General features: G+C 48.3%; 1 protein-coding gene across 1 annotated transcript; it reads left to right on the plus strand.

Annotated features, from left to right (window-relative positions):
* The first annotated feature begins 7,024 nt into the window (after positions 1-7,024).
* On the plus strand, positions 7,025-8,072 carry LOC122123896. Its single transcript, XM_042698452.1, has 3 exons — positions 7,025-7,170; positions 7,249-7,325; positions 7,560-8,072. Exons 1-3 carry the CDS (start codon positions 7,040-7,042, stop codon positions 7,970-7,972), a joined length of 621 nt encoding a protein of 206 aa, XP_042554386.1. The 5' UTR covers positions 7,025-7,039; the 3' UTR covers positions 7,973-8,072.
* The last annotated feature ends 3,223 nt before the right edge of the window (positions 8,073-11,295 follow it).

Genomic DNA, 11,295 nt, shown 5'->3' on the forward strand with positions numbered 1-11,295 from the left:
AACCAACCAGATCAACTCCAATGGAGAGCTGAGGTGGGAGGGACACCATGGGGACTGGAGGAGAGTCGGGAGCCAGGAGACGCAGGAGCGAGGCATGACGTCATGGAGCCTGAGCTGGTCCATGCCTACATAGGGACAGCATCAGGGAGCAGGGTCACATGGAACTCAATGAGTTCAAAGCACAGGTCCAGTAACCGATGGTCCAGGTCCCTACTCCTGCCTCTAGGAATTCAGGCCTGGCCAATCTCCTGGCAAGTTGGACTTCCCTGTCTCTACCATGAAGACAAGATGGCGCCAGTTAAACCCAATTTCCTATTGTCCACCACGTGGCGCTAGTTAGATCCAGAATCCTTATCTCAAAACTAGCATGGATTTGTACAAGGGGGCTTCGCTCTGACGTGTCCATGAGCCGGCACATCGAGCCTTGATCAGACCTACCTTCACCATCGCTCCACCGTGTCTCCCTCCCCTTCCCATCTCAGCCAGCTCCATTGTTCGGTTTCCACTTGCGGGCATTAAGTATTTTGGGTTATATCCCCACCTTCCCCCCAGTTCCTCTCTCCCTCCCGCTGGTGTCCACCTGTTCTGCGTTCCTGTCATCCATCTTGTCAATGCATATGCTAATTTTTCATGAGGGTTTCATTCCTGTCTGTTCCTTATCCTGATGAAAAGCAAGGAAGATGAGTAGTCACAGGAACCCAAGCGTCCTAAGTCCTCGAAGGGAATGATAACACCTACATTCACCAGCAGCAATAACCAGAGTTGTATTTCATGGATTTGTTTTTAATGACATGCCAGATGTGGGCAAAGCTTTGGGAAAGGTCCAGAAAGCATCAAGGGGTTGGAATGATAATTCTGCCAGTTTTCAGGTGAGTTCTTTACAGAGCTTGGTGCAGGGGTACAGATTCACACAACAAGTAAAGGCTGGGCTAGCACTGGAGTCCCGGATGGCAGCATGCTGATTGCTGCCCTCTTCACCATTGGATTATATTTTTTTCTTAAAGAATATCATCTTAGCCAAGCATTGGTGGCTCACTCTTGTAACTCTAGCTACTCAGGGGGCTGGGATCTGAGGATTGAGGTTTGAAGCCAACTCCAGCAAGGAAAAGTCCATGAGATTCTTATTTCCAACTAACCACCAAAAGACTGGAAGTGGAGCTGTGGCTCAAATGGTAGAGGGCTAGTCTTGAGCACAAATGCTCAGGGATAGTGTCCAAGCCCTGACTTCAAGCCTCAGGACTGGCATACATGCGGAGGAGGAGGAAGAGGAGAAAGAGGAGGAGGAGGAGGAGGAAAGAAAGAAAAGAAAGAAAGGAAGGAAGGAAGGAAGGAAGGAAGGAAGGAAGGAAGGAAGGAAGGAAGGGAGGGAGGGAAAAAAATATATAAAAAGGAATGTTTTCCTAAGGATGGTCAATTGTCTTATGGGAAAGGGATATTTTTAATCATTTCTCTCATTAGAAAAAGTCATTTCATTTGTACTTTGTAAAATGTGCTCAAATATCCATAAGTTTCTGGTGCTACGCATGCCAAGTGTATGACTCAGTGGTGCTAGGTGCATCCACCACGTTTGCAATTATTCCCGCACTCCATTTCCAGGTGTTCGCCCTCCCACATGGAAACTCTGTATCCACTAACAGCTGTCTGTTCCTGTCTTCTTCCCCCACTCCCTGGGAACTCCTGCCTCCCATGTCCATGAATCTGTCCAGTCTAGGCATGGCATCCAATTGGAAACACAATTTGTCCTTGTGCTCCTGGCTTCCTCAAGTAGCATGATTTCAATGTTCTTCTGTCTTGTTGCATGCATCGGAATGTCACGTCCTTTTATGCTGAACGGTAGTCCATCTTCTGTATACACCACCATCTCTTTATCCATTTACCTGTGGACAAATACTTGGATTCCCCCTCCCTCTACCTTTTGGCTACTGCAAATAATGGGGCTGTGAATGCCTAGTGTACAAGCATCGGCTCCAGCCTCTGCCTTCGACTTTGTTGAAATACAGTTCTTTCAGAAAAGTAATTTGTTGTTGTTGGTGGTGGTGGTTGTGGGGCTTGAAGTCAGGGCCTGGGCACCCTCCCCTGGGCCTCTATGTGTTTAAGGCTGGTGCTCTACCACTTGAGTCACAGCACCACTTTTGGCTTTTGAGTGGTTACTTGGAGATAAGAGTCTCATGGGGACTTTTCTGCCCAGGCTGGCTTCAAACCGTGATCTTCAGATCTCAACTTCCTGAGTAGCTAGGATTACAGGCATGAGCTATCAGCACCCAGCCAGAAGTAATTTTAATTCACATGAAAAATGATAAAGTATAGGTTAGACTCAGATCAGTGAGTTCAAAGGGGGAGCAATAAGTCATTCTGAGAGGCCATAGTTTGGGTTAGAATTGTGCAGGCTACAGGCTTCTTGGGGGTTTGTCCTCCCTACTTACTCCTAGAAGATGATGGACAGGTGGAGATGGGGAGCAAGGATGGTACTCACAGGACTGTGAACTGTCCTGATCTTCTTGGAAGGCATTTGGGAATAACAACTAGCCAGATGGTTCACACCTGTAATCCTAACTACTCAGGAGGCAGTGATCTGAGGATTGCAGTTCAAAGCCAGCCTGGGTAGGAAAGTCCATGAGACTCTAATTAACCATCAAAAAGCCAGAAATGGAGCTGTGCTTCTAGTGGCAGAGCACTAGTCTTAAGCAAACAAAACAAAACAAAACAAACCTCTGGAACAACGCTCAGGCCCTGAGTTCAAGTCCCAGGACTAGCATGCACGTGTGTGTGTGTGCACGCACACATGCACGCACACACACACACACACACACACACACACAGAGCCATAACTGCAAAATTCAAACCAGGACCATTATTTTTCAGCAGAACTGGAACAAATGGACTCAGAAGTTTTCTGACAGGGCTGGGAAGGTGGCTCAGTGGTAGAGCACTTGCCTTGCATGCCTGAGGCCCTGGGTTCGATTCCTCAGCACCACATAAGCAAAAAGAAAAAAGCTAGAAGTGGTGCTGTGGCTCAAGTGGTAGAGCACTAGCCTTGAGCTGAAGAGCTGAGGGACAGCGCCCAGGCCCAGAGTTCAGGCCCCACGACCGGACCCCCCCGCCAAAAAAAGAAGTTTTCCGACAAAGATGTTCAACCCAACATTGTTACCATAGCAATAAACAACACAAGCGTTTGGATGCCATCAGATTGCCACTGCACAATGGGAATGCAGGTGGCTGTTTGCAGTGTGCTATTGGAGGGTATTTGTGGACATGAAAAGATGATAATGATAAGTATTTAAGTTAAAAAAAACCCTTTGATATGTACCATGCAATTTCATAATTGTCAGATTTGGACATCACAAAATATCTAAATCACACACACACACACACACACACACACACACACACACACAGAGAAAAGTATAGACACTTATTTGTAATCATTTCTACCAGATTTGATCTCCAGTAGAACTTGAGACCGGATCAGACATGCAACACATTGATTTAAAAAAAAGATGCTTCTAGAAGAAATGCCAGGAAATTCGAGAGGCAAGAGAGGAAGGGAGGGAAGCCAGGCTGGACCTTCAGCTTGTGGCCCACAGAGGATGGCTCCAGCCTGGTCTCACAGAAAAGAGTTCTGGGGCCCAAATCGTACCTCAGGTTTGTTCTCACAAGGCCACTCTGCAGGGTGATTAACCCTCAGGCCCTCAGGAGAAAGCAACCCCAGTGCCTTGAGAACCGCAAGAGGCACCCAGATAGTAAAAGGCACCCCAAGGTATCTGGGTGGAGTATCCCATTTAGCATCCCTTGATTTTTTTTCTTCATATCGAAAACGCATTATTTTTAAAAATGATAACATTTGAAAATATGGGTGTCCATGGAGAATCCCTGCCCCAGTGCATGCTGGGTGGGGGATATGACATCATTCAAACTCTACTCACTTCCTTCTCCAAAGGATAGAGAGCCTCTTCCCATCTACGAAGAAACCTGCTCTCTCTGTCTGCGGCAAATCCATATTATAAAAATGGACAGAGGCCAAGAGGCCTCTTGGGCTGTGCACAAGGCCTGGCTAGGATGGGATCCCGAGGACGGTTATTTTTTAGAATACACGGTGGCTTCCTCCTTCTCAACCACTGCATTTCCACCCCTCAGACTCTCCTTCAACACGGTCCGCACCACACAATTCGAGGGCAAAAACACAGACATACTGTCGAGAACAAATTTGGAGGACTTAGTTGACTTCGACAGGTCAAGTTCCAATCCCAAAGATGAAGTGGACTTGCAGCACGCTTACAACATTGCAGATTTCTGTTTGCTTACATCTGAGAAATCAAAAGGAAGAATGAAAAACTAACACAAGGCTTGGCTAGGCTGAATGAAGCTGGTGATTAGTTAAATGACTCAGACATCCCTCGTGGAAAAACAAACAAAACCAACCTCCATTCCATGTGGTCCTGGGGTTTGTTTAGTGCCCTTTGATAAGAACTTTCTGCTTGCCTGGTGGTCACTGATTTTAACTGACAGCACGTGAGTGTCAATCACAACTGGAAACAGGCACACAGACTCCGGGGGAGCTCACGAAGCTGGTGGCCTTGATCCCATTTTTGAATGTGCATTGACTCACTATATAGGCTAAGAAAGATGTACTATAGATGCATCAATGAGACCCAGAGACCCCAGGGAACCATGGGAGAATCCTGATCTCTGGACAGAGGCAAAGCACAGCTCTATCATGTGGTTGGAGAAAGCCTTGTCCTTAAGAAGAAGATGAGGTGGGTGGGTGGGAATTAAAACTGTTAGGCTCCTCAAGAAAATCGGCTGAGAGCGCGATTGTATTTTGTCTCAAATCAAGAGCTAGCTGGCTGTCTCTGAACATGAAGAGGGAGTTCATCAGACTTCCTTTTCTTCCTCTTCTTCCAGCCCATTGGCACCGATCGGGTCTTGAAGTCTGGGAGGAGGCCCCAGCAGAGCTGAGCTACATTGTCACGCCGGGAAAATGAGCTCTTAAAATGCAAACACTTCCTCCCGACTGCGTGCGCTCGTGGCAAATGGATTCGAGAGCCTTTCACCCAATGTTCTCACAGAATGGCAGCCCTTTGGGGGCTATTTCTGAGACCAATGAGCCGAACCCGGAGTTCTCCTTCAGATGGCTTTGTTGTTATTTATTTTTCAGACAAGCGTACTGAGGTTCTGAGTGGATAAAGAATTTGGGGGTGGGAGTATGTGGGGGGAGGGCGGTGGTGAGGATCCAGTACTTCCTGCTTAAGAAAGATAGATTCCAAGGTCTGCACCTGCCACTTGGCTGAATCAACGGGACTCGGACAAGTCTCCGTTTCTCTGGACCTCTCTTTTACTGCTCATGCAAAGCGGGTGAAGATCTGAGAACTGGGGGGGGGGGGGTGGAGAGGGGCGGGCACAGAGCTGTCGTGGAGAGACTGAATGCATCAGGCACTGTGCTTATTGAATGCAGACGTGTGGAGCACTTCCTGCACCTCGGGTAATGCTCTAAGGTCGTCTCTTGCCTTTGGTGAGAGTGTCAGCCAACACTGACCCCTGCTGTCCTTTATTGAGCATCTACTATGACCGTCTGCTATATGCCCAGTCACCTTTGCACATCTCCCACGGATTGGGCCTCGAGCCTGAGACACAGGTGCGTTTTCATCTTCTCCATGGAGATGGGAAAGTGGAGGCGTAAAGAGCAAGTGAGACATCTTTAGAGATGTAAACAGTGGAACTTTCTGCCACGGAAGTTTTGGAATGCATCTGAAAAGGAGGGGGCTGAAAGGGGGGGTTCCACATGGCCTGCCTAGCTCTCCACCCTCTACCCAGCAAGGACGCTTTCCTGCAGCAGAACTCCAATGCCCTAACCCTCCATCTGCTCACCCTCTAGTGTGCGCCTCAGAGAAAAGTCTCGAAAAATTCCACGCGTGCCCACGATCAAACAATTACCAGCAATTCTCTTTCTTAGCCAGTGCCCAATTTCCCCAGACTTATTTTTTTTTCTGCAATCATTTTCCATAAGTCTAGATCAAGTGTGATTCCCCGCATTGCATTTAGTCAGTAAAGCTCTTAAACCTTCGTTTAAAATCACAGGTTTGTCAAAGTATAATTAGCACATGCTAAACTGTGTGCGTGGAAACCGTGCAATTTTACAAGCTCTGATGTAAGCATACAACCTTGGAACCATCACCACAATCAACATGAACGTGTTCATTACCCTGAGAGTCCCTCCGTAGCCCTTTGTCCCTCCCACTCACCCCGCACCACCCCTGCCTCGCCCACCTCCTCCACCCCCCTGTGCAATCACTAATTGCTTTCTGACAGCCCAGATCACTTTGTCTTTGCTTGAGTTTGACATAAATGTGAGCATACAGCTGTACTGATTGTTGGTCTGGATTCCCTTCATCTTCATAATTAGGCTGAGATTAATCCATGTTGTTGGATATATAAATAGCTCATTCTTCTCACGGGTGAGCAGCACTTGATTAGAAAGGTGTACCACAGCGTGTCTAGCCACTTATTGGTGAACATTTGGACTCATCCCAATTTGGGGCTATTATAAGGAGATCTGTTAAAACCATAAAAGGATAAGCTCTAAGCTTAGGAGAAAATATTTGTGAAGCATAGATCCAACAAGAGATAAATCTAGAGGATATATATATGTATATATATATATATATATACACACACATATACACACACACATATATATCCTTCAAAATCCAATGATAAGGAAACAAACAACCCGATTAAAAATGGGCCAAAGCTCTAAATTCCTACTTCACCAAAGGGGATAGGCAGTTGGGAAATAAACACATGAAGAAAACAGTGGACATCTCTATTTAGAAAGAAGAGAACTTGCAGGGGTCCTCACTGGACACCATGGGGGAAAACTCCACAACTTGTGGGTGGGGGATGGGAGGGGAAAACTGGGAGAGAGAGAGAGAGAGAGGGAAGGGGGTGACATTGTCCAAAAGGAAATGTGGTCTTTACCTGGCTTACGTACCTGTAACACTTCTCCTCCAAGAAGAGGCACCCAACATGCACCACCTGGAGCATGCTTCAAGTGTGGGCAAGAGGGCCACTGGGCGAAATTCTGTCCTTCACCACGACCTCCACCTGGACCCTGCCCAAGGTGTGGGCAGCATGGACCCTGGGGAGTCGAATGCCCCTCCTCACCTCTACAAGGTAGGCCAGCCCTTCCCCCACCCCACCCATCCAGGCAGGTGGAGACAGATACGTCGGAGATTCTCTGCTTGGTTACAGAAATGAGGGTGCCCAGGGCCGCTGGCTTCCCAACAACCAGCTCGTGGCGGAGCTCAGGGTGTGTTTCTATGTAGCCGGTAAGTTAATATCTTTTCTCTTGGATACAGGAGTGACTTATTTGGTGCTATCTCAATATACAGGCAAGGCTTTCCCTCCCAGATCTTGGTGGTGGGTGTGGATGGCCTACCTACCTGTCCCCCAACTACGGGACCAGTATCATGTAAAATAGAAGACTTACCATTTTCACCTCCAAGCCATGGACATCCAATCTTTTCTTTTCAGTAGTATTTTTCCTCTTTGTCTTTGTCCAGCCCGCTGCCTGAGAAGACTTCCTCCAGGCTTCATCCAAGAGACTCGCTTCCTGCAGACGTCATCTAAGGATTCACACCTACCAAGGGACTCTGCTGCTCAATGCCTTCTCTGGAAGGAAACCACATTCTGCCCTTTTACCCCTAACGTCGATGGCCCCTTGCCAGCAGGAAGTAGCCAGAGAGAATCTGCGCCCCATTTCATGATTATTGAAAGGCTGGAATGTAAGGCCCGCTCTTGGATGGCGAGCAGACCCCGCCCAGTACCTGCATTACCTAGGCAACTGGCACACCTGGAAGAGGTCATATCCGCATCTGCTGAGGTCACATCTGGATCTGATGTAGCCACGCCTTTCTCCCACTGGTCCCACCTCCCTGATCCTGGCCACACCTTTCCCCGCCCCTACCCTAGATAAGGCCTAACCCAGGGCCAGATACCCTCTTTGCCAGTCATGTGGAGTGCCAACCTGGCCTGGTTCCAGCAGGTCTACTGAATAAACCTACCCCTCACCTGAATACCACATGCGTGGTGTACTTCTTACTCGGTTACCTCTTTTTAAAAACCTAACACAAAGAAATAAGAGAACCCAGAAGGCAGACACCAGGGTGCACCTATTAGAATAGTAAAATCAGAAGCTCTGCCTTTAACCTCCTGCCGCCAGGCTGAGGGACAGCTGGTCCCCACACAGTATGGCGGTGGGAAGACGCTTCCAACTTCCCATCTCCCAACTCTGAGGTAAGATGACCTTGTTAGAAGCCACGGAGCTCATGGTGATTTGTGACAGCCACAAAAACAAGCTAATATGTCTTCCTGTGTCTAGACCCCGCCACCCCATTTCTAGTTATTTACCCAAGAGGAAAGAGAGCATGCGCACATCCGTATACAGATATTCTTAAAACTCTTTTTTAAAGAAATCTAGAAGAATCTTGTCCTCTGCCTCCCTCAGCTGGCCACTCCCCCACCCCCATGCTCTCTTGGATTTCTGGAATTTCCAACAAACATCTGTCAAGTTCCTACTGTGGCCGTGATTTCTCCTCCCCCTCTCCCCCCCTTAGACATATGGGAAGTGACTCCGTTTGCTTTTCTTCCTGGAAACATGCTCACCTGGCCCTGGAGATCACGCCCCGGTGTTTACTTTCAACAAACTCAGTTCTTCCATTCAGGCTTCTTCCTGAGTGTGTGTGTGTGTGAGAGAGAGAGAGACAGAGACAGAGAGACAGAGAGAGAGTCAGAGATACAGACTTATAAAGGATTGAGCTGCTAAGAAAACTTCAGAAACCTTGTGTGCAGTGAACATCTGTATTCTGTTATCCCAGGATAACTTCTTTGGGCAAAGACATGGCGATTTGAACTTGGGGCACCCTCTTCCTTTTCCGTCTAGATTATGTGGCTTTGTTGTGACTCTGAGTGACCGCTCTCCGTGGGGGTAGGTCAGTCGTATGTCTTGGCCATGGCTCTTCAGAGACCCTGCCAGCCCCACTGGCAAAGGGGGGGGGGGTGGGTCACTGGATCCAAGCTGGGTCACTGTAAAAATCTCTGGACTGTCCAGTCACCCCCTAACACGATACTGGGTGGGCGACATGCCCAAGAAAGGGAAACTGGGTTATCTGTGAGGGTGCTCACTCTTGCTAAGGGGCTGCGCTGGCAGTAAATTCATTCATTCATTGATTCATTGATTCCTTGATCCATTCATTTATCTTTTTGCTGGGCCTGGGCCTTGAACTCAGGGCCTGGGCACTATCCCTGAGCCTCTTTGTGCTCAAGGCTAACGCTCTACCACTTGAGCCACAGTTCTGCTTCTGGCTTTTTTTTTCTGAGTAGTTTATTGTAGATAAGAGTCTCATGGACTTTCTTGCCCCAGCTGGCTTTGAACTTCGATCCTCAGATCTCAGCCTCCTGAGTAGCTAGGATTACAGGCGTGAGCCACAGGTGCCCAGTTTCTTCTCATTATTATTTTAAGCAGTTGTACAAAGGATGTGCCATTTCATGAAGTGGTGTATGAACACAGTCTTGATCAATGTAACTTCTTTTAGCATTTGCTCCCACCTTTCCCCTACCAACCCCTTCCCTCGCTCTTCTTAATTTTGGAGAATACATTGGATGATTCCTCCTCCTCCTCCTCCTCCTCCTCCTCCTCCTCCTCCTCCTCCTCCTCCTCCTCCTCCTCCTCCTCCTCCTCCTTCTTCTTCTTCTGTCAGTCATGGGGCTTGAACTCAGGGCCTGGATACTGTCTCTGAGCCTCTTTGTGCTCAAGGCTAGTGCTCTACCACTTGAGCCATAGCACCACTTCTGGGGTTTGAATGGTTAATTAGAGATAAGAGTCTTACAGGGACGTTTCTGCCTGGGCTGGCTTTGAACTGCAGTCCTCAGAGCTCAGCCTTCTGAGTAGCTAGGATTACAGGCATGAGCCACAGCTACGTTGGATTCTTAACTGCATTCTCTCCTTCTCCTCCTTGTTTGTCTACCCCCTTTTCCCTTGACCCCACCCCACCTTGTTTGAGTACTTGTTTCCTGGTGTTTTATTTTTGCTGAACTTTGACTTTGCCTTCCTAAGGAATGACACTGTTTGAGAGCTCCCTTGAATCTGCCATGTTTCAGGGAAACAGGTGTAGACACTTGCATACCACCCAAAATAGTCATCCGGCAGGTTGACCTGTGGGCTACAAGCCAAGCTTCTTTGCTGGTCAAGTTTGGGACAGTTATCGGTTCAAAGGCTCATGGCGCAATCCCCTTCCTTTTAAAGAAATCAGAAAGCCCCAGAGTGCAATCTCAAAGCTCATCATTTTGTCTGGAAACCTCCAGGGGCCTCTCTTTGGGGGTGGCCGGCGGACACAGTTCAAACACACACACACACGTGGCTTCGTCTGTAGAATAGGTAATGTGGTTTCCTGTCAAATCTTGTCAAAGCTACTGTACCTCTCCCCCCCCCCCCTCCCGCCCCACCCAGGGCCTTAATCTGATGTGAAAGATAAATCCAATCCAAACAAGTTCAGATTTGCTTTGCTGTCCTGGTTACCTCAGCTTGGTGTGACCTTGATGCCTTCAGCCCTGAAAGCAGAGGTCGATACCATGAATTTCACGCCCTCCATTAAACCCGTGAGTGAGCTCAGTGAGGCATTCCAAGGTCCAGGGAAGGCGATGAATGCTGAGTTGTTTATTGCCGCCTCATATGTGCCCGCAGGTCTGTACTGGGGAGATGTCGCCAGGGGAAGAATTGGCCTAAGAAGCTCCAAGTTTGCTTTTTCAAGTCTCATCCACCAGTCAGATTCCTCCCTGTGTAGCAAGGAATGGTGGAAAAGTCGGCGATGAGAAATCCAACGAACGTCTCACCACCCTGACAAAAATCTCTTAGGGCTGCTTGCCGGCAATGTCTTCATGGTTTAATTTCATTCTGCGGTGTGTGCCACGTCCTTCTGGACTCTGTAGGGGTGGGAGGTGCTGCCTTTAATGATGTGATTCAAATTCGCGCCCTGGCCTTACTTTGTAGTCCATGTGAGATCTTACACAAGTCATGGCAACTGAGGGACTCATTTGCCGTTATGAGGATCGTGTGAATTGTCAGGCTGGGAAGGATCGGGTTGTTTATCATGTTCGCCTCTCTATCTCTCTCTCTTTTCTTCCTTCCAGTCATGGGGCTTGAACTCAGGACCTGGGTGCTGTCCCTGAGCTCTTTTGCTCAAGGCGAGCGTTCTACCACTTTGAGCCACAGCGCCACTTCCTGGTTTTCTGGTGGCTCAT

The sequence above is a fragment of the Dipodomys spectabilis genome, unplaced genomic scaffold (genome assembly GCF_019054845.1).
Source record: "Dipodomys spectabilis isolate Male_0828 unplaced genomic scaffold, ASM1905484v1 ptg000231l, whole genome shotgun sequence".
In the NCBI taxonomy this organism is placed as follows: domain Eukaryota; kingdom Metazoa; phylum Chordata; class Mammalia; order Rodentia; family Heteromyidae; genus Dipodomys; species Dipodomys spectabilis.